This window comes from Mesoplodon densirostris, chromosome 10 (genome assembly GCF_025265405.1).
Source record: "Mesoplodon densirostris isolate mMesDen1 chromosome 10, mMesDen1 primary haplotype, whole genome shotgun sequence".
In the NCBI taxonomy this organism is placed as follows: domain Eukaryota; kingdom Metazoa; phylum Chordata; class Mammalia; order Artiodactyla; family Ziphiidae; genus Mesoplodon; species Mesoplodon densirostris.
The window spans coordinates 101,962,174-101,987,094 of record NC_082670.1 but is presented as its reverse complement, the minus strand read 5'-3'; the positions used below and the strand labels follow the sequence as shown (position 1 = coordinate 101,987,094).

General features: G+C 53.5%; 1 protein-coding gene across 1 annotated transcript; it reads left to right on the top strand.

Moving 5' to 3' along the window:
- Positions 1-488: 488 nt before the first annotated feature.
- On the top strand, positions 489-24,093 carry SSUH2 (ssu-2 homolog). The gene is made up of 12 exons (XM_060111092.1): positions 489-516; positions 7,933-8,031; positions 8,385-8,466; positions 9,992-10,121; positions 11,297-11,357; positions 12,447-12,571; positions 13,630-13,692; positions 15,303-15,388; positions 16,708-16,800; positions 17,193-17,298; positions 19,052-19,159; positions 23,865-24,093. Exons 1-12 carry the CDS (start codon positions 489-491, stop codon positions 24,009-24,011), a joined length of 1,128 nt encoding a protein of 375 aa, XP_059967075.1. The 3' UTR covers positions 24,012-24,093.
- The last annotated feature ends 828 nt before the right edge of the window (positions 24,094-24,921 follow it).

The following is a 24,921-nucleotide window of genomic DNA, read 5'->3' as shown; positions in this document are numbered from 1 at the left end:
CTCCCCTTGCCCTTGGGGAGGTAACCTCCTTGTGGTTATTACATTTCACGTCGTTCTCTACCCCCCTCCCCCACCCTGCCTGCCTAGCGCTCAGGAACCTGCCTCCTTATAGACGAGCCATGTGGCACTGGGGTCAAGAGCTCTGACCTGAGAGTCAAGCAGACAAGAGTCTGAATCCCAGCTAGGAAAATGGGTTCCATGAAAGTGCCCATCTCACAGGGCTGCGTGAGGATGCAGGTGGTCAGGAACGCCAGCCGAGCCCGGCAAGTAGAGGGTCTTGTGAGGACGAGCCCCAAGAACCCTGAGACTGGGTCCAGAGCAGCCGCTCTGATGGACTCGGTGCTTCCCCACAGATGTTTCCCTCTGTTGTATTCAGATCAGGTAACAATGGGCCCGCTGTTCTGGGAGGGGCCTAGGGTGGTCCCTCAGATCCCAGCAGCCTGAGCCCACTGAGAGGGCAGACGCTTCCCTGGCTGGACGTCTCGACGATGGACAAGGATCTCAGTGACGGTGACAGTAAGTACAGGCTGTCAGGGCGAGGGGCGCCCGTCTCCATGGGCCGCTGAGCTGAAATCTCCCCGCTGCCCTCAGCGCTGTCTTGGTTCTGCATCTGTGTTGCTAGAGCATCCCTTCCTTCCTTCCTTCCTTTCACACGTAAAGCCCATTTGCAACCTGCAGGCTGTTCTTCCATTAGGTGCCTCGGGGCAGTGGAGAAGGAAGGTAGAAAACCAAGGTGAGGACTTTCCTCCCTCACCACGTAACACTGTCCAAATTTTAGACTCTCTATCCTTCCTTTCTCTGATTGATAGTCACCCCTCCCCCGCCCAAGCCAAATGTGAGCCTGAGTATCAGGATTCTCATTTCAGTCAGAGCTGCATCAGTTCTTAGATGAGGTTAATTTTATAAAAGCAATGTCAGTGAAAGGTCTTTACGCACGATCTCCCTCTAGCAAAAAGCTCGCTTGTTCATTACTGCTCAGGAAACATAGTCCAGGTGACCCCATCTTGTCATTAGTGAGACAGAAATACAATGGAATCTAAGAACTAATTAAAGAGATGAAGAAGGAAGTGGTATTTTAAGGAGAAATGTGCTGTGTTTTAAAACACAGAAAAGAAAGTTGGATAGTGAGTTTGGAGTGGACAACGTGGGGAGTATCAGGTTGGGAATTGGCAGGCTAGGGTTCAAGTCCTAGCCCTGCTGTGAGTTGGCTCTGTGATCTTGGTCAAGTCACTTAATCTCTCTGAGCTTCAGTTTCCCCATCTGTAAAAGGAGATTGGTCAGGAGTTCTTAATTTGAGGACCATGAAGGTGAAGGCAAAATACTGTATGTATGGGCTTTGGGAGGGGGGAGGGGAAGGCATCCACAGCTTTCACTTGAATCCCAGAGAGGCCCGTGACACTAGTACATTTTCAGAGTTACCGAACTTGGTGACTTTGAAGGTCCTTTGCAGGCCCAACACTCTTTCCTGCCTTTAATGTTGGTGTCTCCGAGCTTTAAGCCTCAGAGCTGCAGTGGGATATAAAATGAACCCATGCTAATCTGAGAGAGCTCAGTTTACATTTTGTTGGAGCCCTTTTTCATATTGAAGTGAGAGACTGTACCTAGATGTTTTAGCATGTATTTGAGGAGGACCGACTCTGATCTCTGATATATTGGAAATTGTGTATCCACAGTCTTATTCTAATAAGTTTCTACTAACAGTCGAATGCAGTCTTTCCTCTTAAAAATACTGCTCATTAGCATTCTTTCAGTTTATTCTTGGAGTTTGTTGTAGTGGACATGGGCTATGTCAGATCTGGATTCACATCCAAGCTCTGCCTCCTGATTGCTGGGTGACTTTGCCTAAGTCACTTGACCTCTCTGAGCTTTATTTCCCCCAATAAAAATAGAGATGGTGTCATCTTGCAGAACTGGTAAAAGATTAATTGGATGCAAAGTGCCAAATATATCACTCAGCCCAGAGTAGGCATGGAGTAAATGTTGACTCTAGAGAATTATCAGATTATGTCCCCGAGAGCTTTAAAATTAAACTGCTATTAATGGAAAATATTACCACCGTGGTGTTTCTGTGTTGGCATCAAGCTTTTTGGTAAGCAAGGTAAGAGGAAGGTGAACTCTTTTTAGTTCCCTTAAAATTCTAAAAACTCTGATTCTGCTGTAGGGTCACCCTATGTGCTGGTTTCCAACATAATCAAACCTCAGGCCGGCATTTAGGGTCTACTGCAAGGTGTGAGATTGCCCAGAAAGTTTTTAGAAACAAGATTGACAAAATCTGAAACTAGGTAAAGTTTTCTCCTGGTTTCAGAAAGGGAGCCTGCTATGGGACTTCTGTAATTTATTTATTTATTTTTAAAGCTTTTTCTTTCTTTTCTTTAAAAATAAATTTATTTTATTTATTGTTTATTTTTGACTGCGTTGGGTCTTCGTTGCTGTGTGCAGGCTTTATCTAGTTGCAGTGAGCAGGGGCTACTCTTCGTTGTGGTGCCCAGGCTTCTTTTTTTTTTTTTTTTTTCTTTTTTGCGGTATGCGGGCCTCTCACTGTCGTGGCCTCTCCCGTTGCGGAGCACAGGCTCCGGATGCGCAGGCCCAGCGGCCATGGCTCACGGGCCCAGCCGCTCCGCGGCATATGGGATCCTCCCAGATCGGGGCACGAACCCGTATCCCCTGCATCGGCAGGCGGACTCTCAACCACTGCGCCACCAGGGAGGCCCTGCCCAGGCTTCTTATTGCGGTGGCTTCACTTGCAGAGCTCGGGCTCTAGGCTCACAGGCTTCCGTAGTTGTGGTGTACAGGCTTCAGTAGTTGCGGTGTGTGGGCTTCAGTAGTTGTGGCACAAAGGGTCGGTAGTTGTGGCTCACGGGCTCTAGAGCACAGGCTCAGTAGTTGTGGCGCACGGGCTTAGTTGCTCCACGGCATGTGGGATCTTCCCGGACCAGGGCTCGGATCTGTGTCCCCTGCACTGGCAGGTGGATTCTTAACCACTGCGCCACCAGGGAAGCCCAACTTCTGTAATTTAAATGTCCCTTCTTAGGTGAGAGATGGTTGTCCACTTTAGCCAGTTGAGTTACCCTTCCCAGTCATTCAAGTGTTGTCCCCTTAGTTTTTGAGTCTACAATGTGGGGAAGCATCAGAGAGAGAATATCTTCCTCCAGTGACATAATTTGGTACCAAAGTAGGCTTGGAAGTCACTTTCAGCACCACCTCTCTCGGATTTCAGTGCTTTAACAATGATGAATCGGGGGCAGGAGATGTGGACTCCTTTGATCACCTGAAATCAAGGGAAAGAGAAAGATAAGGGGGTTATCCACGAATTGTGCCTTTCTCCACCAGAAAAATTCCTTCCTATACAAAAAAAAAATAGCTGGCATCTGGTGAGCAGAAACACGACCTGGGGGGCACTTTGCAAAGCTCTCTCAGCAACCCCTTGACGTGTGTGCCTGGAGCACTGGGGTATTCACCCGAGTAGAAAGGCCTTGGGGCTTGGAGTCAGGCTCTGAGTTCTAAGCACTGTTTCTGTCCCTGCTATGAGCCTGTGAGCTTGCTGTCTCAAATCACATCTCCGAGCCTCATCTTGTCCTTCTACTAAATGGGGAAAATAGTGGTTGTTATGAGGTGCAAGACAGATCATGGAGCATCCCTCACCGAGGCAGTGCGTGAATTAGGGGGCGGTGGTCCAGCTGGACGGCCACCCTGGAACTCAGCCCAACACCGTGGAAATGGTGACGCGGCTGGTGGCCCCCATCGGAGCACCCCACACTGGGCGCCACACAATGTCCCGTGACGTCCGCATTCCTATTGTGCCCGATGAGATCTGCCCAGGAAATGACGTGTCTGCCCGTGCTTCAGCCTGGAGGCCTTTATTTTCGTCCACAACATAATGGGGAGGTTAATTTAGCTCTGACGAGTTGCCAGAGGTCATTGTGGCTTCCAGTTGATGGATGGAGCTCTGAGTGCCCCACCTCTCATTCTTCCCGTCTTCCTGCCCTGTTGTTTGGTTTCCAGCAGGACAGAGCAGCCACGTGGCGTTTCCTTGTCTTCTTGTCCAGGGGAGTATTGATGCCCCAGCGCAGCCAAGGCTTCCGGGCAGGCGGGGGCCCTCCCAGGGGAGGGGGCTGTGGTGGCCTCGCCTTTCTTTCCACGCTTGACATTTTCACCCTTGTGCGCTGGCTTAAAGGAGCACCAAGAAAGAGGAAGACCCGCCCTCCTCGGTCCAAGGCACTGACCGAACATTTATTACATGCCAGGCTCGGGGCTGAGAGCTGAATACACATTGTCTCGTTAGGTGGGCCCTAATACCACCCGCTCTCTTTCCCAGCTGGGGGAGTTGAGTGCTGGGAGGATGAGTGTCTGGCACAGTGTCATGTGCTACCTGGCTCAGACGGCAGCATATCAGAGCCCGGGTTCCTAAACACCATGCCCAGGGATTCTGAGTGCAGTCACCCCCATCCCCACCCTGGCTACAGTCCAACCCTGCCCCTCACCTTTAATTCTTTTAACTGCGCACACAGACACTGCATGGACCCTACCCCAGACAGGTTCAAATTCCAACCGCCACCTTCCTGATCCCCCTCAGAGCCCCCCCGCACAGGTGGGTGTCAGGTCAGGGTGGGCAAAATACGGCTCATGGACCAAAGCTGACCCACCGCCTGTTTTGTAGTTTAATTGGAACCAGCCACACTTATTCAGTTGTCTGTTGTCTATAGCTGCTTTCAGGGCACTACGGCCGAGGTGAGTAGTAAGTAAGACAGACTGTACAGCCCATAGTCTGAACTATTTACCACCTGGCTATTTGTAGAAAATGTTTGCTGATCCCTGGGTCCCTGGTGGCTGGAGTAGCTGAGAATGCTAATAAACGTATTAGAAGCGAAACAATATTGAGAACCAAGGTTCGAAGAATAGTTCCAGGGGAAATCTCATCCTGGGGATTTCAGGACACATTGGCAGGCGTTTGCAGCTTTGGGGTGATGTCACTTTACATCGCACTCGCGTGCGTCCCAGGGCTCTCACCTGCTTCTTGGCAGAATCATTTGCTTACAAAGATAAGCTTTCCTGCTAAGAAAGGTACTCTCTATATCCACAAACGTTCTTCTATTTCAGCTTCCTTTGGAAGTTTCCTGCCAGGAGACAGAACCTTAGAGACGCATATGTATTGCTTATTATCAGAGGACAAGGGCACCCCTCATGGGGGAGGGGTGGTAGAGCAGGGTTGTTTATTTGTTTTAATGACACCGCCTCCTCCCTCACTGTTCTTGGCCACGAATGCCAGAATTTCAGGCTTCTTCACCATCCAACGTCTTGTCTCTACTTCCAGATAACCTACGCTGTTCCGGTTTTGAACAAGATCTACTTATTCTTCTGGCCTCTGCTTTTATTAAACTCTACAGAACAGGACATAATATTTTTATTTTTTGTAGTGATAAAGAGCTGTAGGTTTTAGAGAGCTGCAGAAAAGAGGAGGATCTCGGAGATGAGGTGGATCAGCGGGAAGTTTGACCCAAGTGGCCTTCAGTGACTCAATGCAGAGAGAATCCCCTTCCACTGGCCGTTTATCAGCTCGCCCTTTAAAGTCAACTTCCTATGGTCAACTGGCCACTAGAAAGACACAGTGGAGGGATCCTTGTCCCCCAGCCTGGGGACTTCACGGAACAGGTTTGACAGGGTGCCCACTGGGCTGGAACTGGAGCAAGGAGCCTTTGGCCTGCTCTAACTCCAGCGCTGTGCACCCTAGGAGTACTGGAGTAACCTCTCTGAGGCTCAGACTCCTCGTGTCAAGCGGAGTTAGACGCCCTGCCTTCCACACCTCTAGGTGGGATGGTGGGGTGAGGCGTCAGGTGTGGGAGGTGCTTCCTGAGTAGTCCTGAGTTCCCAGGAGCCAGTTCTAGTATTATTCTTTCCTACTTGGAGTCTCGGTCCCTATGTATAGAGGTCACAGCCTGACAGATCAAGACGAGGTATTAAAAACAGTTATATCACCAGTGCTTCTTCCATAGGGTTTGCCTTGTAAAAAGCACTTGGAAAAGAACACCAGCTTTGGAGAGAGAAGAACCTTGGTTTGAATCCAGCTCTATCCCTCACTGGCTGGGTGATCTTGGGGGAGTCACAGTCTCTCTGAGCCTCAGTCTCCTCGTTGGTAGAATGTGGTTGTGCTGGTGTGTCAGTTTGGGTCATCCAAGAAGCAGACACCAAGATGGCCTGAGACACGCCAGATGTCCCTTGGAGACCTGTGAAGGGAAAGGGGGAGAAGGGGCAGGCGTAGGCAGGGACCGTCTTTGGACCACAGTGTAGGTCCGACACCTGTGAGAGGAGAGAGGGAAGCAGGGGAGCCTGAGACCCTGGGGTGGCTCCAAGAAAGCCTTGTGTGGGTCTGTGGGGAGTCTCAGAGTAAAGACTGCCTGATGGAGGAAGCTGTGTGACCTACTGTCCCCCATCCCAGTGCCTTAAAACAACAACCACTTTAATATATTTCATGATTTTGTGGGTCAGAAATTTCAACAGGGCTCAGGTGGGTTCTCCATGTGTAATTGATTAGGGTCTGTGTTGGTTCAAGCTTCTGTACCAAAAATACCGTAGACTGGGTTGGCTTAAACAAAAAGCATTTATTTCTTACAGTTCTGGAGGCTGGGAAGTCCAGGGTCAAGGCATCAGCAGACCCGGCATCTGGTGAGGGCCCACTTCTGGCTTGTAGACAGCTGCCTTCTCACTGGGTGCTCACATAGTAGAGAGGGCGAGAGAGCCCTAGCCTCTTTCTCTTCTTATAAGGACCTTGATCCCATCATGGGCTCCATCCTTAAGACCTCATTTAAACCTAATCACCTGCCAAGGGCTTCCCTGGTGGCGCAGTGGTTAAGAATCCGCCTGCCATTGCAGGGGACACGGGTTTGAGCCCTGATCGGGGAAGATCCCACATGCCGCAGAGCAACTAAGCCCGTGCGTGACAACTACTGAGCCTGCACTCTAGAGCCCGCGAGCCACAACCACTGAGCCCATGTGCCACAACTACTGAAGCCCATGCACCTAGAGCCCGTGCTCCACAACAAGAGAAGCCACCGCATTGAGAAGCCCGCACACCGCAACAAAGAGTAGCCCCCGCTTGCCGCAACTAGAGAAAGCCCAAGTGCAGCAACGAAGACCCAACACGGCCAGAAACAAACAAATAAATTTTTTTAACGTGTTAAAAAAAAACCCCCAAAATCCAGCTCTACTGGGGCTGTGGGTTTCAACATATGAATTTGGGGGGATGCAGACATGCAGTCCATAAAAGGGTCCCTCAGTGTATTCAGCAGGCAGCTGCTCTGGACTGGAGGGTCCCGGATGGCTTTGCTCATATTCCTGGTGGCTTGGCAGGGTGGCTGGAAGGCCAGGCTCCACTGGGCCCCTCCCCACGTAGTCTCAGGGCATTTGCTCATGGCCTCTCCAGCGGGATAGTCTGATTTCTTACCTTGCAGCTCAGGCATCAAGAGGGACGGCTTCAGGAGGCCAGAAGTGGGAGCTGCAGTCTCTTTGCTTGCTGTGTTCACTTGGTGAAGCGGTCACAAGCCTGCCCAGGTTCAAGGGGAGGAAACGGAGACCTGTCTGTTGATGAGAGGAGCGGCAAACAAGTGTGCCCACCCGTTATTCAGTGTCTGTCTCCTGGGGCTGGGGAATATGGTACTGTTTATGCAGCACCTGTCCTGCTGACTGGCACAGAGTAGGTGCCCAACAAATAGGAGCTGCCCTTTCGAAGGTGTGTCTCATCTTTATTATTACCGCTGCTACTGTCGTACCCCCAGCCCCACTGCTGGCCGCCCTGCAAATATGTTGTGTGTCCTGAGGGGGCCAGAGTGAGACTGACTGAAACCGTGAGCCTCTTTACGATGCACCTGCCAGGTAGCTGACAGGAGTCGCCTTTGACCCCCTCCTCCCTGAGGCTCAGCACTGCCTGTTCTTCCCTAGGTGAGATGGACCTCAGCTTCGAGGCCGAGAGTCCTCTGGCGCCCCCGGCTGAACTCCTGGAGAGGCTGCCCAGCTGTGACTGGCTTCTTCAAGGAGACAGTGAGTCTGTGTCCCTGGGGGTTTGGGTCCCGCAGCCTCTTCCCGGGGCTTATGCTGTTGTGCGGGCATCTCTGGAACAGGCCGGGCTGGGAGAGCTCCCCTGTCCCCTGGGGGCCCTGGGAAGCCCCTTGTTGCCATTGGGAGGGAACGGGAGGACGGGGCATAGGCCCTGTGTCCACGGACATTCCGTGACCACGTCCATCTCCACTTACAACCAGGATGCTGCTGGTCTTGGAACCCTGATTCTTCGTCTGTTCTTTCTCACATTCGGCCCATCTTTCCTTCTTTTGTCTCACAAATACCTGTGCCTTGGAGCGGGGCTGTCGAGCCCTGACTCCCCCGCTCTCCTCCAGGATGCCAGATATTCTTCCCACCTTCGGAGGCCCCGGGGAGGCCCCAGGAACAAAGGTGCTGGTCTTCGTTTCTGGAACACAGGTGAGCCCTGGCAGCCCCCATGGAGCCATTGCGCGGTATGATCCTCAGGTCACCTTTGTCCCCCGACAGCCCTCCTCGGGGGCCACAGATTTCAACCCAGACAGTGCATCAGGACTCCAGACCCAGTGGATCAGAGTCTCCAGGGATGGAGCCTGGGAGTGTGTACTTTTCCAAGCTCTTCAGGTTGTTTGGCTACCAAGCCAGGGTTGAAACCTCTAGTTTAGATCAGGGGTTGCAAACTACGGCCCCCGGGCCAGATCCAGCTCACTGCCTATTTTTGTCTATCAGGTTTTATTGGCACACAACCATGTGTTTTTGTTTCCTTACTGTCTGTGGCTGCTTTTACACTGTGACAGAGGAGCTGAGTGGTGACACAGAGGCCACATGGCCCACAAAGCCTAAAGCATTTCCTATCTCGCCCTTTACCAAAAGTCTGCTTGCTTGGAGGACTCGGGGCAGAGCTCCGGCTGTCCGGCCAGCTTTGTGCGGACAGGAGGAGGAGCCGTGCCCGTTCTGGGTCCGGGGTGGCCGTGTCCTGCTGTCGAGGGTGTCTCCCTGGTGCTCCTGGCCCCGCTGCTGCCTGGACCACCTCCCTTCTCCTCCCTGGCCGCTCTCCCTGTGTGCCTGCAGACGCCCCTTCTTCCGTGGAGTCGTCCCGGCCACTGCTGTGCCCACGCTCTCCATCCGCTGTGCACTGGCTGTGAGCACGTGGGCCCCTCTGTGCGCTGGGCTGGGGGTGTCGGCGACACAGCATGTGTCGGTGAGGGCTTACATTTGCAGGCAGTCTGCCATGGAGAAGAATGTGAAGGTGGGGGTTGGGGAGGAGGAAGGGGCCTCTGCTCGTGGCGGTGGCGGGAGGGCTTTGCCGAGGAGGGACAGGGCAGTTGGGCCTCAGGGGAGTCTTCCAGGAGGAGGAGAGGTGTCCCGAGAGGGGGCCGAGAAAGGGTCCTTCGTAGTCTGCCCTCCCAGCCTGCACCGCTGCCGTCCAGCGGGCTCACGGCGGGTCTCTGTGGGCGCCACTGTCAGAAGGTTCTCGGCTGGGGTCTTCCCCTGAGCGTTACTCACACCTCCTCTGGCTGAAGTCAGGGTCCCAGAGGGCAGGAACCTCGTCTAGCCTAACTCCACCTCCTTCTAGCTGGGTGACATCTTCTAAGGACCTCAGTTTTCCTTATCTGTAAAGTGGCATAATTCATCTTTCAGTTTTTTGTTTCTGTTTTTGTTTTTTCATTTGAGTTCTAAGACCCCATCAGCCCTTCTCTGCGGCTCCACACCTCAGCTAAAGTGGTTTTGCTGTCCTCTAGAAGGACCTGCCACTTTCCCACCGGGCATCTGTTCACACAGTTCCTGATGCCGGAGACGCCCTCACCAGCTGGATGCCCGAGGGCGCTACCACTGCTGTGGACATGGCCGGGGGACCCCTGTCTCCGGGCCTTAGTTTCCATCTGCACAGTGAGAGGGCTGACGGGCCTGGGTGAGCCCGCAGGCTCTCCCCAGACCCACCGCCCCTCTGCTCGGTCCCCACCAGAGTCCCCGTGGTGACAGAGGAGGTGGCCCGGGAAGCCCTCCTCAGCTTCGTGGACTCCAAGTGCTGCTACGGCAGTGCGGCCGCCGACGACCTCGTCATCCTGGAGCTGAAGCAGCAGGCCCTGCGCAGGGTGAGGGCTGGCCGGAGGGCGCCTGGCGAGGCCGGGGAGAAAGGAGGCTTGGGGAACAGTGCGTGTGAATAGCAGTGACATTGTAGTGAGTTATAACACAAGGAATCATGGTTGTCAATCACCAGAGAACAGCTCGAATGCCCTAGGCATCATGGACAGCGCATTACCTATGTATCTTACTGAATCCTCATAGCTACCCTGCATGGGAGGTATCATCGTCACCAATTAGGAGGAATTGGACATTTAGAGAGGTGGAGTTACTTGCCCCCAAACATGCAGCTAGAAGTGACCGAGCTGGTATTCAAACACAGGTTTGCTGGCACCAAAGCCCTGTTTTTAAAGACACAACTTACCTGCTTCCTGGAGGGGTGGGCTAGAAAGGGCCGCCTCCTCCCCTGATCCCAGCTCCCTCTGCCTCCCCCAAGTTTCATCTGTGCCAGGGGTATTTATTCATCACCCCCAGGCCTGAGGCTCCAGGGAGGTCCTGTGCTTGGTACCAAGACCACACAAGGTGACCCCACCTTTGTCACCTTCTGCCTTGACAGGGACAAGTTGAAGTTCACATTTCCTAGTGTCACTGGCATAGCCGTCCCCTGGAGGGCACACAGTCACAGAAGTCAGCCACGCAGGGAGTGGTCAGAGCAGGGCTTTGAGGTACGAGGTCTCTGTGTAGCTGTGTGACCTTGGGCAAGTCACCTGACCTCTCTGAGCATCCCTTTCCTCGCATGGAAAAGGAGGAGCCAGGCGATGTCCAGGATCCCGTGGATGAGGATCAAGAAGGAGGATCTCGACCTCAGGCAGATAAATTCCCCCAGGGCTGCTCGGAGTGGCTGATTCCAGCAGCCTCCATCTGTCAGAGGGCAAATTTTGCTTCAAAACTTGCCTCATAGACCATTTCTGTGTATAAAGAAATTATACACATTATACTGAAGGTGCCCAGTGGTGTGTCTGTCAGGGGAGATTTCCTGGGGCTGAGTGACCCCCTGCAGATGTGTCCCAGGGCATCTGTGACGTGAGTCGCTGCTGCCAGCCTGTTCTGAGCAGCCCTCGGGCGCTGACCGTGCTTGGGAACTTCTGTTCTCCCTGCTGAGCCCGGGGTGGGGAGCTTCATCCTTTCGCATAAGGCTCTGTCTTCCTAAGGGCACGAGTGTGAACACACTTTTTTTTCTTTGTAGTATCGACTAGAAACCTTCAGTGAATCCAGGATAAGTGAATGGACTTTTCAGCCCTTTACCAGTAAGTAAGCTGTCTGAAATCAGTTTAATTAGGACCGAACATGGCAGGGGTTGGTGGAGAATGTCAGGACGTGGCTTAGCCACTAACCCCGAGGAAGATGCTCGGCTGCTCGGAGCCTCAGTTTCCCATCCCCCATAAAAAGAGAGGGTGGCCTTTCCTCCTGGAGACCTTCCAGGGCTGACGTTAGCAGACGCTTCCTGTCCAGGAAGTGGCTTGCAGGAGGTCCTGCAAAAGTCTAGTGTTTGCGTTTGGCCACAGGCTCGTGCTGCCACACGGGGCCAGACTGCAAAGGCAGCCAGTGTGCTCGGGCCTCTACCTGCCTCCTGGGCCACCCCCAGCGCCTCCCTGGGTCTCTAGATCCCCACCCCGTTCAGTGTGCTATGCCACCTCTGCTAGACCCCCTAGAGGCTTAAGGCTCTCTTTCTGGGAAGCTCTGTGCCCTACCTGTTTTCTGGTTCATCCTTCGAGACTTAGCTCAACGGTCCCCTCTTTTATGAAGCCTTTGAGGATTTCTTCCCTGCTGTCCCCCCCACAGCAGAATGAGTCAGTCTTCTGAGTTTTCAGAACGCCTTATGCAGCTCTTGTCCAAAACACTTACCATGTCATATTCTGTTGTGTTGTGATGTAGTCTCTCTCCTTGAACGAGGAGGAGGAGAAAGAAGATGGTGGGGATGGTGACGGTAGTGATGATAATCCTGGTTTATTGGTCCCTCGGCATGTACCAGCCCTGGGCTAAGCTTTGGTATGCCTTCTGCTGCTCAGTTTTACTACCGTTCTCCATGGTAGGTGCCACCGTTATCCCTGGTTAGAGAGGAGAGGATTGCAGGGCAGAGAGGTATAGGTGGGGGAGCTGGTGTCGAGTTCCGCAGCCAGGAAGTACAAGAAGCAGGACTCAGCCGGGTCTGTTCAACTCCGACGCTTGGCTGCTTAACCACAGGCTCTAAGGGGACCCTTAGCCACCAGTCCCTCGGCCCCAGGTTCTAGCTTAACGCCTGGCACCAGGTGAAGGCTCCGTACTATTCGGTGAATACATGAAGGCTGGTCCTTGCAGCCGTCTGCTGCTCTTTGAACAGCCCCTTTCTCTGTCAGACCACTCCGTGGATGGGCCACAAAGAGGGACCTCCCCCAGGCTTTGGGACATCAAGGTCCAGGTTCCCCCGATGTTTCAGGAAGATATCAGGAAGTTCCAAGTCCCTCACTCATCATTGGTCAAGGTAATGTGTGCATTGGAGTCTCCGCCCTTCTCTCGGAGCTGGTTTTCCGGGCACCGTAGTGTCTTCGCACTTTATCCTTTTAAAAAGGAAACCCAAAGTCCAGGCTGGTGGTTTATTCCTTGCCCATCAAATAAGCAGAATTCTAAGAAAACCCAGTGTATGGGATGTAGTCCCATACGAAATTCCGCGCAAATTAGGGAGCGTTCACATAGCCATAGGATGGTACGAAATTGTCACCAGCTTTAAATAGCGAGCATTCACTTTCCTAAACCATCTGAGTGTTTTTGTCTTTTTTATTTTTATTTTTTTGACCTGTTGGGAAACAGCTGAATGAAACATATAAAATAAAATTAAAGCATCACTGGGATTTTTTTTATTGAAGTCATTAGGGGAGTAGAATTTGACATCCACGCTGTTTTACAGAAATATAATCAGGACAGGTAGTGAGGGTAACCTAATGTGTTACAAAACCACAGCTGAGATGTTTTATGTTATGTTCTCATCTAATTACCTGCCTTGTTTTCACTTTAGAACTTGACTCAAGCGTGTCATTTTACCCTCTGAGTTTTCATAGCATCATAAGACGAAGAGGACTTTGAGAGATCAAGAAAGTGTTTCATTCTGTTCTCCAGGGTGGAAAAGCTATTTTGATTCAGCCATTGAATTCCAGTAGCTAGCTTGCTGCCTTTTGCAAAAACACCCTCTGTTTTTTTATGGCTTCTATTCCCAAAGACCACTTTAGCCACCTAATGGGCTGAGGATACTGGCTTTTGTGGTTTAGCCTGGGAGTGTGAGTTAGGACATGGGAGTCGGAGACCTGGTCTCCCCGTCTTAGCATCCAGGACCGACTGGGCTGAGGCTCCGAGGAGGTGGTAACGTGATCTCCTTGGCTTGGTGTTCAAGGCCCTTTGGAAGCCTAGTCACAAATGGTCATCTTCCAACCATGGCCTGAACTATTATACCTCCACGTGGGATGCTGACATCATGGGGGTGGGGTTGGTGAAATCAGGGGCTGCTGGTACTTGGAAAACCAGATCGAGGAGGGCGTTCACTCTCAGGAATGCCACAAATGCCACGGGCATGGGCGCTACAAATGCAGCAGCTGCCACGGGGCCGGCACGGTGAGTCATATGTGGCCGTTGGTGAGTATGTGATGTGGAGCAGGGCCATGTGGGGATGGAGGGCTGGGGTGGCAGCTTGGGGCTCCCTGCGCCAACAGTGGGGCCTCCGACAAGTCATCCTCCCTCTCCGGGCCTCCATCTTCCTACCTGTAAAATGGGAATGGTGGAGTGGGTGGTCTCTGTTGACCTTATTTCACTTTGATGGTTTATGATTTTCATTCTTCTCTCCTTTTCTCCTCCACCTACAAACACTTATTGAGTACCTGCTGGGTGCAGGAGGACTGAGACCTGGGGTCCTTCTCACAGGGACCCTCTGTCCGAGGGGCAGACTGGCAGGTGACCAGCACTTATAGTGCAGGGGCCAGTGCCGGCCGAGAAGTGAAGTTCAGGGCCTTTGAGGGACACAGTAGACTCGGGCCTTGGAGTAGCTTCCTGGGGCCACCGTAATAAATGACCACAAACTGGGTGGCTTAAAGCAAAAATTTATTACCTTAAGAGTTCTGGAGGCTGGATGTCCAATACCAAGGTGTCGGCAGGGTTAAGAGCCATCTCATGCCTTCCTCCCGGCTTCTGGCAGCGGCTGGCAGTCCTTGGCTTAGAGCTGCCTCCCCCCCATCTCTGCCTCCGTGTTGCTTCCTGGCTTCTGGGTGTGTGTCTCTGTCTCCTCACGGGCTTCCCATAGGGACACGAGTCACTGGATGTAGGGCCCACCCTTCCGCAGTATGACCTCACCTTTACTACTTACATCTGCAGAGATGAGTTCCAAATAAGGTCACATTCTGCGGTTCTGGTAGTTGTAAATCCGGGCGGGGACGACCACGTATACTATTCAGCCCCGCGGGCCCCTCAGCACCAGCCAGGCCCTCGTGGCCTCAGCATTCTTTGCAGAATCCTCTAGGCTACTAGCCTTCCCAGCAGTAAGTCCGCGCCCCTCGCGTGTTCTCAGCTCTCCCCACCTCCCCGTTTGTGCCTAATCCCTGGGACACACACGGACCACTTGCTGCTCTAAGCCGGCCTCCTCTGTCCTCTCTCTGCCCACGCGCCCTTCCACCCACCTTCCGCCTGCTGCGTGCTCGCCCCGCTACCTGCTCCGCACCCACCATGGGGCTCCGCGGCGGCTGCGCCTGCTCTGTGCCCTCTGGTGGCCTTTGCTGCTCCCTCCTCCGCCCCTCCTCCTCCTCCCCCCCTTGTCCCTCAGGCTTTCCCTGGAATGTCTCCGGAGCACACCCCAAGCCTGCTGTGAGGGCATAGCCTGGTCCATCTCTGGGGGCTTCTCCAGCACCAGAGAGGGCCAGCCTGCCCCTCTCCCCCGCCCCGGCCATGGCTGTTTGGTCAGGGGACAGTCCCAAGGGTCATGGGGATCCGAGAAGAGCAGGAGAGGCTGAGGTCTCAGGAGAAACAGGGATGTGAGGATGCAGAGTCTCTGAAGCTACAACTGGAGGGGTCCAAAGATACACTGCATTTCACAGACAAGGGGCGAGGCCCAGGGAGAGCAGGTAGGGAAGTGACAGCTTGGGGAAGGTCCCAGGCTGGCTCGGAGCCAGGTCTCAGGATGCCCTTTGCCTGCTCCCCGGGAGGCGGGTGACGGCTGAGGCCACGTGTGTCCGCAGGTGCGGTGCCCCTCGTGCAGCGGGGCCAAGCGCAAAGCCAGGCCCGCCCGGCGGTGTCAGATGTGCTCGGGGTCCGGCAGGCAGAGGTAAGATGGGGCTCCCCGGCCCCGAGCTGAGTGCTCTCACTGGCGTCCTTGCTTTTTACTGCCTGCCCTCAGGAAGGCAAGCGGGCGCATGGTCTTGTCCCCCCTGTGTCCCCAGAGCTCTGTGCATTGTAGGTGCCCTGTCACCTCGGTGTTTCTTGAGACCAAGTGGAGCCCATCAAGCAATCTGTGGGTTGGGGGCGGGGGGAGGTACGAGGGTCTGCAGGGAGGAAGGGAGGCTGTGGGTTAAGAGAGGAGACCTCTTCCTGCTCACGTGGAGGGGAAGTGAATACAGAAGAGCACCCAAGGTGAGATTCTGATCTCTGAGGATCCGGGCCTGGGCAAACCCTTATTTATAACCCTTTGCAGGGACTAAATGGAGCAAGAGTGAAGGAAGGTTGGTTGATTGACTAAACAAAGTGCCTGTTCACAGGGCTTTGCAAACAGTGGGTTGCTGCCTTCTGGACTTGATGTCCTTTCATGTATTTATAAATCTTTAAAGGGGAACAAGAGACCATGAGGAGTGACACTCTTCAAAGTTGTGTTGGGTTAATGATACCTGTGGCTCATCCAGGCCCAGGCCATCCTTCTGACAAGGCCAGATGGTGAAGCTTTGGTGGACCTGCCACCTGTGGTTGGTAAAGGAGCTCTTTGATTTGGAAAGAAACTTAGATTTCTTTCACTTACAAGTAAAAGAACTCCAATTCAAACTGGCTTTAGCAAAAGAGTAAATTTATAGGCCCATGTAATGGAAAAGTCGAGGAATAGATTTCTGGGATGACTTCAGGTACAGCTGGATCCGGGTGCTTAAACAATGTCACCAGGAATCTGTCTCTGTCCCTCACTCTGCTTTCCTTCATGTTGGCTTCATCCTCAGGCAGGCTGTCTCCTGTGGTGGCAGAGGAGGCCACCAGCAGCTCCAAGCTTGGTGACCTCAGTGGAAAAGGATGGCCCTTTCCTGATAGTTCCAGAAAAAGTTCTGGGGTGGATCTCAATGCACTCACTTGGGTCATATGTCAATCTCTGTATCAGCCACTATGGCCAGAGAGATGGAATGCTCCGATTGGCCAGGCTGAGGTCCCAAGCTGGTCATAGAAGGGATGGGGGCAAGCCCACAAACCATGTGGGCTGGTGGGGAGAAGGGTGGTCTCCAAAGGGAGATTGGGGCACTGCTACGAGGAGCAGGAGGTCTAGACGGTGGGCACGTGGAAGCAATCCGTGCCCACCACAGTCACCTCTATGAGGAAGGATGTGAGGCAGGGGCCTCCGGAGCCACTGGGACACCATGACCATCTGAGTGGTACTGATGGGGCCCCTCTCAGGTGCAGCACATGCTCAGGGAGGGGGAACAAGACCTGTGCCACCTGCAAGGGCGAGAAAAAACTGCTGCACTTCCTCCAGCTGGTCATTGTATGGTACGTGGCACCTCTCAATGCCATGGCCTGGCAGGGTGGCCGGGGGGACGTGGCCTGGATTGGTTTCTGCAGAGAAGCTGCACTTGGTTGGGGCTTTCACAGTGCAGGGACCTGCTGGGAGAGAAGGAGTCCCAGGGTCCTAAGGCCCCACGTCAGGGAAGCTCCCACGCATTAAGGGTTTCTCCTATCGGGTACCTTGCTAGAACAGAACTGTCTGTACTTTACTAGTTTTCCATCTTACGCGTGAGAACGCTGAGGCCCGGAGAGGCTAAAGCACTTTCCCAAGGTCCCACCGGTAGCACGGCAAGCCCTCCAGCCCCGATCTGCCTGATTCCAAACCCAGGTTCTTAACCCGACCCCCGGGCTCCGTCCCTCATCCTCTCCACTTCCAGGAAGAATAGCCTGTTTGAGTTTGTGTCTGAGCACCAGCTGGACTGCCCTGGGGAGCTGCTTGCTAAAGCCCGAGGAGAGACCCTCTTTAAGGATGAAAACACGATGGTAAGGAGGGCTTTGCTGCCGCCCTAAAGGGAGCTGGGTCCCTCCTCCCGCTGTGAGGCCAGGCCTTCTGGTTCTGCAGGCGATGCATTCATTCAGAAAGGCTGGGCGGGGACAGAGGCTGCTGGGACCCCATGGGGCAGTTTCTGTCTTGAATTTTACATATTCAACCCTCCTTTTTTCCCCTGTTCCTTTTCTCTCACTCTTTTCCTCCCTCCTTCCCTTGGACCAATCTTGAGACCCTCCTCCTATACCAGGCACCATTCTAGGCCATGGAGATACCATAAAACAGAATCTCTGCCCTCCGATCTCACAGTCGGTGAGGGAGAGGGTAATAATAGCATTTTCACCACACTGTCAGCCATTGAGAAATACACAAGCAAGGTAGAGAGACAGGAAGGGGCAGGGTGTCGGGGGTGGAGAGCAGTGCAGTGGGGGAGTGGGTGGTGTGACAGTATGGGAGTCAGGGTGTCCAGCAGTGGAAGCAGCACGACAGAGGCCTCGGGGAGCAGCACAGGGCAGGGGGCTGGAGGGCAGCGAGCTGGGCGGAGCAAGGAGCTAAGACGTGCCAGGTGCCAGCAGCCAGATCAGGGAGGGTCTTGTACACTAGCAGTTGGCAAATTCCGGCCCTTGGCCTGCTTTTATAAATAAAGTTCTATTGGAGCACAGCCCACTTGTTTATGTATTGTCTGTGGCTGCTATCGTGCTTCGAGGGCAGAGTTGAGTAGTCGAGACAGAGACCCCATGGCCTTCACACCTGAGTATTTACTCTGGCCCTTTACAGAAAAGATCTGTGGCTCCCTGCTGTCGGCCTGGGAAGGGAATTTGGCCTTTATGGGTCATCCTCAGACAGGTTTTTTTGGTTTTGTTTTCTTCCCTTTCTTCTTCCCACCCTTCCTTCCTCCCTCCCTCCCTTCCTTCCTTCTTTTTATTTTTTTAACAGTATGTAGCTGTTTCAGACTGGCTTATTAGTTTCAGGTGTATATCATGATTTGCTATTTGTATATTACTGTGAAATCATCACCACAATAAGTCCAGTTCACTTCCATCACCACACAGTTAAAATGATTTTTCTTGTGATGAGACCTTTTTTATGAGCTACTCTCAGCAACTTTCAAATATCCAATCCAGTATTATCAACTGTAGTTAGCATTCTGTACTTTACAGCCCCAAGACTTATCTCATAATTGGAAGTTTGTACCAATTGACCCCCTTTCACCCCCTTGGCCCACCCCTCCAATCCCCATCTCTGGAAACGATCAATCTGTGCTCTGTATCTAGGAGTTTGTGTTTGTTTTAATTCCACATGTAAGTGAGCTCATTGGGTGTGTATCTTTCTCTGACTTATCTCACTTAACATAATGCCCTCTTCCATCCATGTTGCTGAAAATGGCAGGAATTCCTTCTTTATGGCTTCATAATAGTCCTCAGCTTCTTTTCTTTGCCCCAATCACTGGGCTTTCTAAAGGCTCACTTCAGGCATCACCCCTCTAGGAAGCCCTGCGCCCAATCCTAGCCTGAGTTAGGCAGCGAAGGCGCGCCGGGTGGGCGTGTAGTCTGTCTACGGCCCTCGTTTATTGGCTGGAGTTCCCGACGCTATAAGGTGGATGATCAATGGTCCGCGTGGGTTTAACAAGCCCCACCCATCCCGCTCGCCCGTGGCACGGGCCCTCCCTCTCTGGGCTCGTGCTCCCATCAGCCCTCCAAGGCTCCAGGTCCTTAGGCTCCGGGTCAGGTGGTCTGCGTCTCCCCCCAGGTGTATCCCATCGTGGACTTCCCCCTGCGGGAGATCTCTCTGGCCTCCCAGCGGGGTATCGCCGAGCACAGCGCTGCGCTGGCCTCCCGGGCCCGCGTCCTGCAGCAGGTGAGCTGAGGGGGGGCGGTGGGGACCGGGGCTGGTGGAAGGTGAGGTGCCGGGTCTGCTGGGGCTCCAGGACACTGTCCCCGTGGACGTAAAGAAGGGAACGGGCCCTTTGTGGGGAGGTTCCTTCTTGAGAGTGGCAGGGCAGAAGGAAGGGGGGAGGGGTGGAGCCCCAGTCGGAGGAGCACAGAGGTACTAGGGACTGACTTGGGGCCAGGGTGACCGGAGGTCACAGAGCAGGGCTGGTCAGACGTAAGGCCACGGGGAGAAGTTTGGATTGATTTATCCTGCGAGCGACAGGGAGCTTACAGGGTTTCACGCAGGAATGTGGCTCAGTGTGGTTTCGATTCTCACCCCACCTGGTATTCAGGGAAGGGGAGGGAAAGCTCGAGATCTAGGGTCCAAGGCAGGTTTGGAACCCAGCGTCCGGCCCCCCCCCGGGCACTTCCCAAATCCCAGGCCCCCAAGGGCAGGGCTGAAGGCCCTCGCTGCTTTGCGGCTGTTATCCTGCTGGCCACTAGGTGGCGGTGGTGACCGTCGCGTCCCCAGGAGCCGCGGGGGGCGGGGCGTGTGGATGGAAGATGGGGGGGTTGGTAAGGGAAAGCCCAGCCCCTGAGCTCCGTGAGGGCTCTGTCGGGGGTCCGAGTCTTACAAACTGGGCGCAGATCCTGGCTCTTCCACGTCCCAGAGTGGTCCCGGGCCAGCTACAAACGCCTTCCTGAAGTTCAGTTTCTCACCCGTAAGAAAGAGATACTACTGTCGCCTCGGAGGGCTTGGCAGGGATATCGTTTGCTTTAAGTGCGTGGAACCCGGTGCTCAAAATGTCCCTGTGCCTTCCGTTCCCTTTCCACGTTTCCACGTTTACCCTGTTTGCAGGAGAGAAAAGGATGCATTTAATTTAAAATTAATAATGACCGTCTTGGAGCTGGAATGCACCTCAGAGAGGATGAAACGGGGGCACTGCAAACTCAAAGGCCTGGGGGGGGCGGTGTTGTGGGTAGGAGGCTCCCTTATCCAAAGGGCCCCGCCTCCCCTCAGCTCTGTGCAGCGCAGGGGCAGAGATTTCAGACCTTCTGAAATCCACAGTTTTACATGAAATCTTCCAGTTTTTCAATATTGAAAGGAAAATTTAAAAAATGCTAAGACCACTGTATGGGCTGCTGGGCCAGCTTTGGCCTGTGGGCATCCTCGGCTACCCCTGGTCTAGTCCAAACCCATGACTTTGCCGATAAATCAGAGGAAGCCCAGACAGTGGAAGTAATTTAGGCAAGATCACACAGCTTCTCAGTGGAAGAGCCCAGGAGTGGAACTCAGATTTCCCAACTCCAAGGGAAATGTTATTATCTGCCGCACTCAAGGCACACAAGCGACTCTGAAAGCCAGTGTAGGTTTGCAGGGCTATCAGCCGGACAAGGCAGCGCCCTTTTGGCCTGGCAGACACTGCAGGGGTGAGTCACTTCCCAGGTTATGTCCTGCTTCCCAGCTCTGGCACATAGTCATGGCTCCTGGCCCTTCTCTTCCATTCATGAGCCTCGATGTCCTCATCTGTAAAATGGGCACGGTTGGACCTTGCCTTAGGTTGGGCTCCGCAGAAGCAGCTCTGAGACGAGGATCCGTGTGCAAGTCATTTTTGTTTGTTTTGTTTTTTATCAATTTATTTTATTTTGGGCTGCATTGGGTCTTTGTGGTGCGCGGGCTTCTCATTGCGGTGGCTTCTCGTTGTGGAGCATGTGCTGTAGGTATGCGGGCTTCAGTAGTTGTGGCATATGGGCTCAGTAGTTGTGGCTCATGAGCTCTAGAGCACAGACTCAGAGCTTAGTTGCTCCACGGTATGTGGGATCTTCCTGGACCAGCACTCGAACCTGTGTCCCCTGCATTGACAGGTGGCTTCCTAACCACTGTTCCACCAGGGAAGCCCAAGACATTTGTTAAGGAAGGGCTCCCAGGGGAAATGGGTAAAGGGGTGGGGGAGCCGGAACAGGAAGAGGGTCAGACAAGGGGGCGGTGAGGGTAGTCGCGCTCTGAGTGTCAGCCATACCTCAGCGGCTGTTCGCCTGGAGCTGACATTTGTTCTTCAGCCTCATCCATGGAGGACCCCAGCCCGGTCTCTAAGGGGCCTTGCTCCTGCAGCCCTGGTACAGTCTGGTGGGTATTACAGTGAAGACCACCCAGTAGTGAGCTGTGTACTGTAGGACTGGCCGGAGGACGAGGCATGATTGCAGCAGCTTGCGGACACAGGTGCTTCTCCTGGGACGCTTTTGCTGCTGAGGCTGACAATTTTGAGTCCTTTTTGGACCCTTCACGTGGCAGAGGGGCAGTGACTGCCCAAGATCACACAGCATGTTGGCGGCAGGCCTCCGTCTAGACCCTGGGCCTCCTGGGCTTTCCCTGACAGCACAGCCCCGTCTCAGGCGACACAGGCCATCTGTGAACCAGACCTGGAGCAGGGAGGGGTGCACCAGGGGCAGATGTGCATGTTTCTTTAAAAGGGAGCGTAGGGGCTTCCCTGGTGGTGCAGTGGTTGAGAGTCCGCCTGCCGATGCCGGGGACGCGGGTTCGTACCCCGGTCCAGGAGGATCCCACGTGCCGCGGAGCGGCTGGGCCCGTGGACCATGGCTACTGAGCCTGCGCGTCCGGAGCCTGTGCTCCGTGACGGGAGAGGCCGTGACAGTGAGAGGCCCGCGTACTGCAAAAAAAAAAAAAAAAAATGGGAGCGTAAAGGGAGAAGAGGCCACTTCTGTGACTTTGTCCTAAATTGTCCTTTGGCCCAGGATCTACAGACAAAGATTCATGCTGATATTTTGTTCAGGGTTGGGAAGTTAGCGAGTAGAATCCAGTGAGGGGACAGCTGTCACAGGCGGGGCCCCGGCCCCTCCTCTCAGACCTGGAACCTGCTCATCCCAGGGGCACAGCCAAGGTGTACCAGCAGATATACGTCCGATTACGAGATGACCACTGGATGGCAGTTGATGTCCTGGCCAACCTGTGGTCTCCAACCTGGAGACCTTTAGAATCCGAAATGGAGGCACGTGGGGTGGCGCTGCTGTGGTTTTGCTCTCTGTTGGATAGTAGAAGAGTTTGGAAACCAGAGTGGTCTGACCCGTGGCCCAGGCTTTCTGAGCAGAGGTTGGCTCCCCTCCCCTCTTGCCCCGTGGTTCCCATTTTGGGTCTCCTGTACCAACATGGCAGGAGGGATCATCTGCCTTTTCTTTCCATAGTTATCCCCCTTGGAGGCCGCTTTCTGGCACACGGAGAAAACGTAGTCTCACCATCTCATTTGGTTTTCTCAACAACTCCATGACATAGAAGTTTTTGTACCCATTTCACAGATGAGGGAACGGAGGCCCAGAGAGAGGAAGTGGGAGGTCACGCAGATGGCTTCATGGGAAGTGCACGCCCTGACCCTGAGTCCCCCCACTCCTGCTACAGTGTCAGTCACTCTGCCACCCCTCCAACCCGCACCTCCCAGCGTAGGGAGCCCACTGCTCAACATCCTCTCCCGGTCTGTTCCCCACTTTCCCCGGGGGCCTGTGGACCGTCACCTCCCACGAGAGGACTTGGGCTCTTTTCCCAAGGAGGGGATCTTCCTGCAAGTAGGAGGGTCTGACCCTGGGCCAACCACACCACCTCCCTCTGGGTTTGGGGACCCCACATCTGAGTCTGGGACAGGGGAGCAGCTTGTGCACAGGAACTTAGGGTTTGGGCACAGAGCTTGGCTCACAGTACATCCCGAGAAAGCTTTGCTGGGGCTGAGGAGTCACTTTGCTCTGTGGGTTACACCCGTAGTTTTCCATAACAAATCAGCGCCAAAGCCAATGACCTGGGTGTCTCAGCAGGAGTCAGTGTTAGCTCTAAGGCGGCAGGGCATTCTCTTCACTGCCCCGTAATTTTGGAAGCTGGTTGAGTAAGTGCTCAGAGAAAGGGCCAGAGAACGAGGGATTTAGGACCCCTCTGCAGGGGGGAGTGAGTGCCCCGGACTCTCAAGTTGACAAGGATGCTAGGGAGGAGATTTGAGCCTGAAATAGGTGCAGCCAGGAGGTGGGGCTTGACCTGGATGATCTTGCAAGCTTGAAATTCCTTGGGCCTCAGTTTCCCCATGTGTAAAAGGAGGGGAAAACTTGAGAAAGACTTTTCTCAAAGGAGGGTCGATGCAAAACCCTGGTGCAGGGAGGGAAGGGTCTGAGAAAATAGCCTGAAGCAGCCCACCAAACTTTGGAATTTCTTTGGTGTCAACATTTTATCTTAAAATTTAATTCAAATTGCATAATGCATTCCCTAATATCTCCATGGTTATTTTAATATAAAAATGTTTAAAATGACTTTATCCTCCACTGTTCTCCACTGCACTCTGTCCAGCCCCCCCACCCCCCATCTAAAAATTACCGCTTCTGGGAGATGTCCTGTTCGGCTGGTGGATTTCCATACATCCTGAAACTCCCCTGGGGATTGCCTGTGCGCCCCCCCCCCCCACACTTCATGAAACTTAGAATGAGGTGGTGGTTAAAGATGAGAAGTCGGTTTGGGCCAGGACTTAGGGTATGTGAAGGAGCCTAGTAAGAGATACATCTAGGAGGCAGGTTGGAGCCAAAACGCCAACTGCAGAGCATGAACTTCATTCCACAGGTAATAGGGAGCTACTGAAGGTTCTTGAGCAGGTGAGTGACTTGAACAGAACCCTGAGGTTTTTCTTGGCCAATTGTTTCCTCAGCGCCAGACCATTGAGCTGGTCCCCCTCACGGAAGTTCGTTACTGGTACCAAGGAAAGACTTACGTCTACTACATCTACGGCACCGACCACCAAGTGTACGTGGTGGATTACCCCGAGAGGTACTGCTGTGGCTGCACCATCATCTGACATCGCACATCTGCCCCCAGAGCCCGCCACTCACGTTTGCCCAGGAGATTGGCTGAGGTCTCTGAGTTGACTCACTGTTGGCTCCTCTGGACAATTGCATGCAAACCCTGGTGTGTCCTTCCAGAGAATTCAGCTTCTCTGTCAAGCTACAAGTCCTTCTGGAGCCTGTTTGGCGGAATCTATCATGTGTCTAACCTACAAGAATTCATCTACACACGTTGCTTTAGGAGAAATAACTTAAGCAGTGGGGGCTTTGCCTCTGGCCTGTGAACTAAAGTCCTGATTGAGCATGGGTTTGCTTTTACTTTTCCCTGGGTCAGTCTCAGTTCTGGTGTGTCTCTGCTAGTCTGGGCCTTTTGTGGAGCTGAGTGATTCTGAAATGTTGAAAGATAGACTGAAATTAGCTGCCTCTTATGCACACCAAATAGTGCACTTAGGCAGAAACGTACACCATTTTACTCCTCATTCTGTGGGTCAGGAATTCAGACATAGCCATGGTGGGATGGCTTAACTCTGTTCCATGAAGTCTGGTGCCTCACCTGGAAATATCAAAGGCTGGGGTGGCTCAAGGGCAGGTGCGCTGAAATCATCTGAAGGCTGGTTCACCCAGACACCTGGTGGTCGATGGCGGCTTTCGGCTGGAACACCTACATGTGGCCTCCCTATGCAGCGTGGGCTTCCTCACAGCATGGCAGCTCTCAGGGTAAGCACCCCACACGTGTGCCCCAATTAAAGAGACAGAGATCTGTTCCCAGACTGGAGAACAAACCCGCTGTGTTGGATAGACCAAGGGTCTGTATGCTAATCTCTAACATGGTGCCTGTGCATGGGTAAATTTTAGAGAGTGATTTTGGATATATGCAGGTTCTTACATCATGTGCTGACCTTAGAACTGCGCACCGAGTAGAAG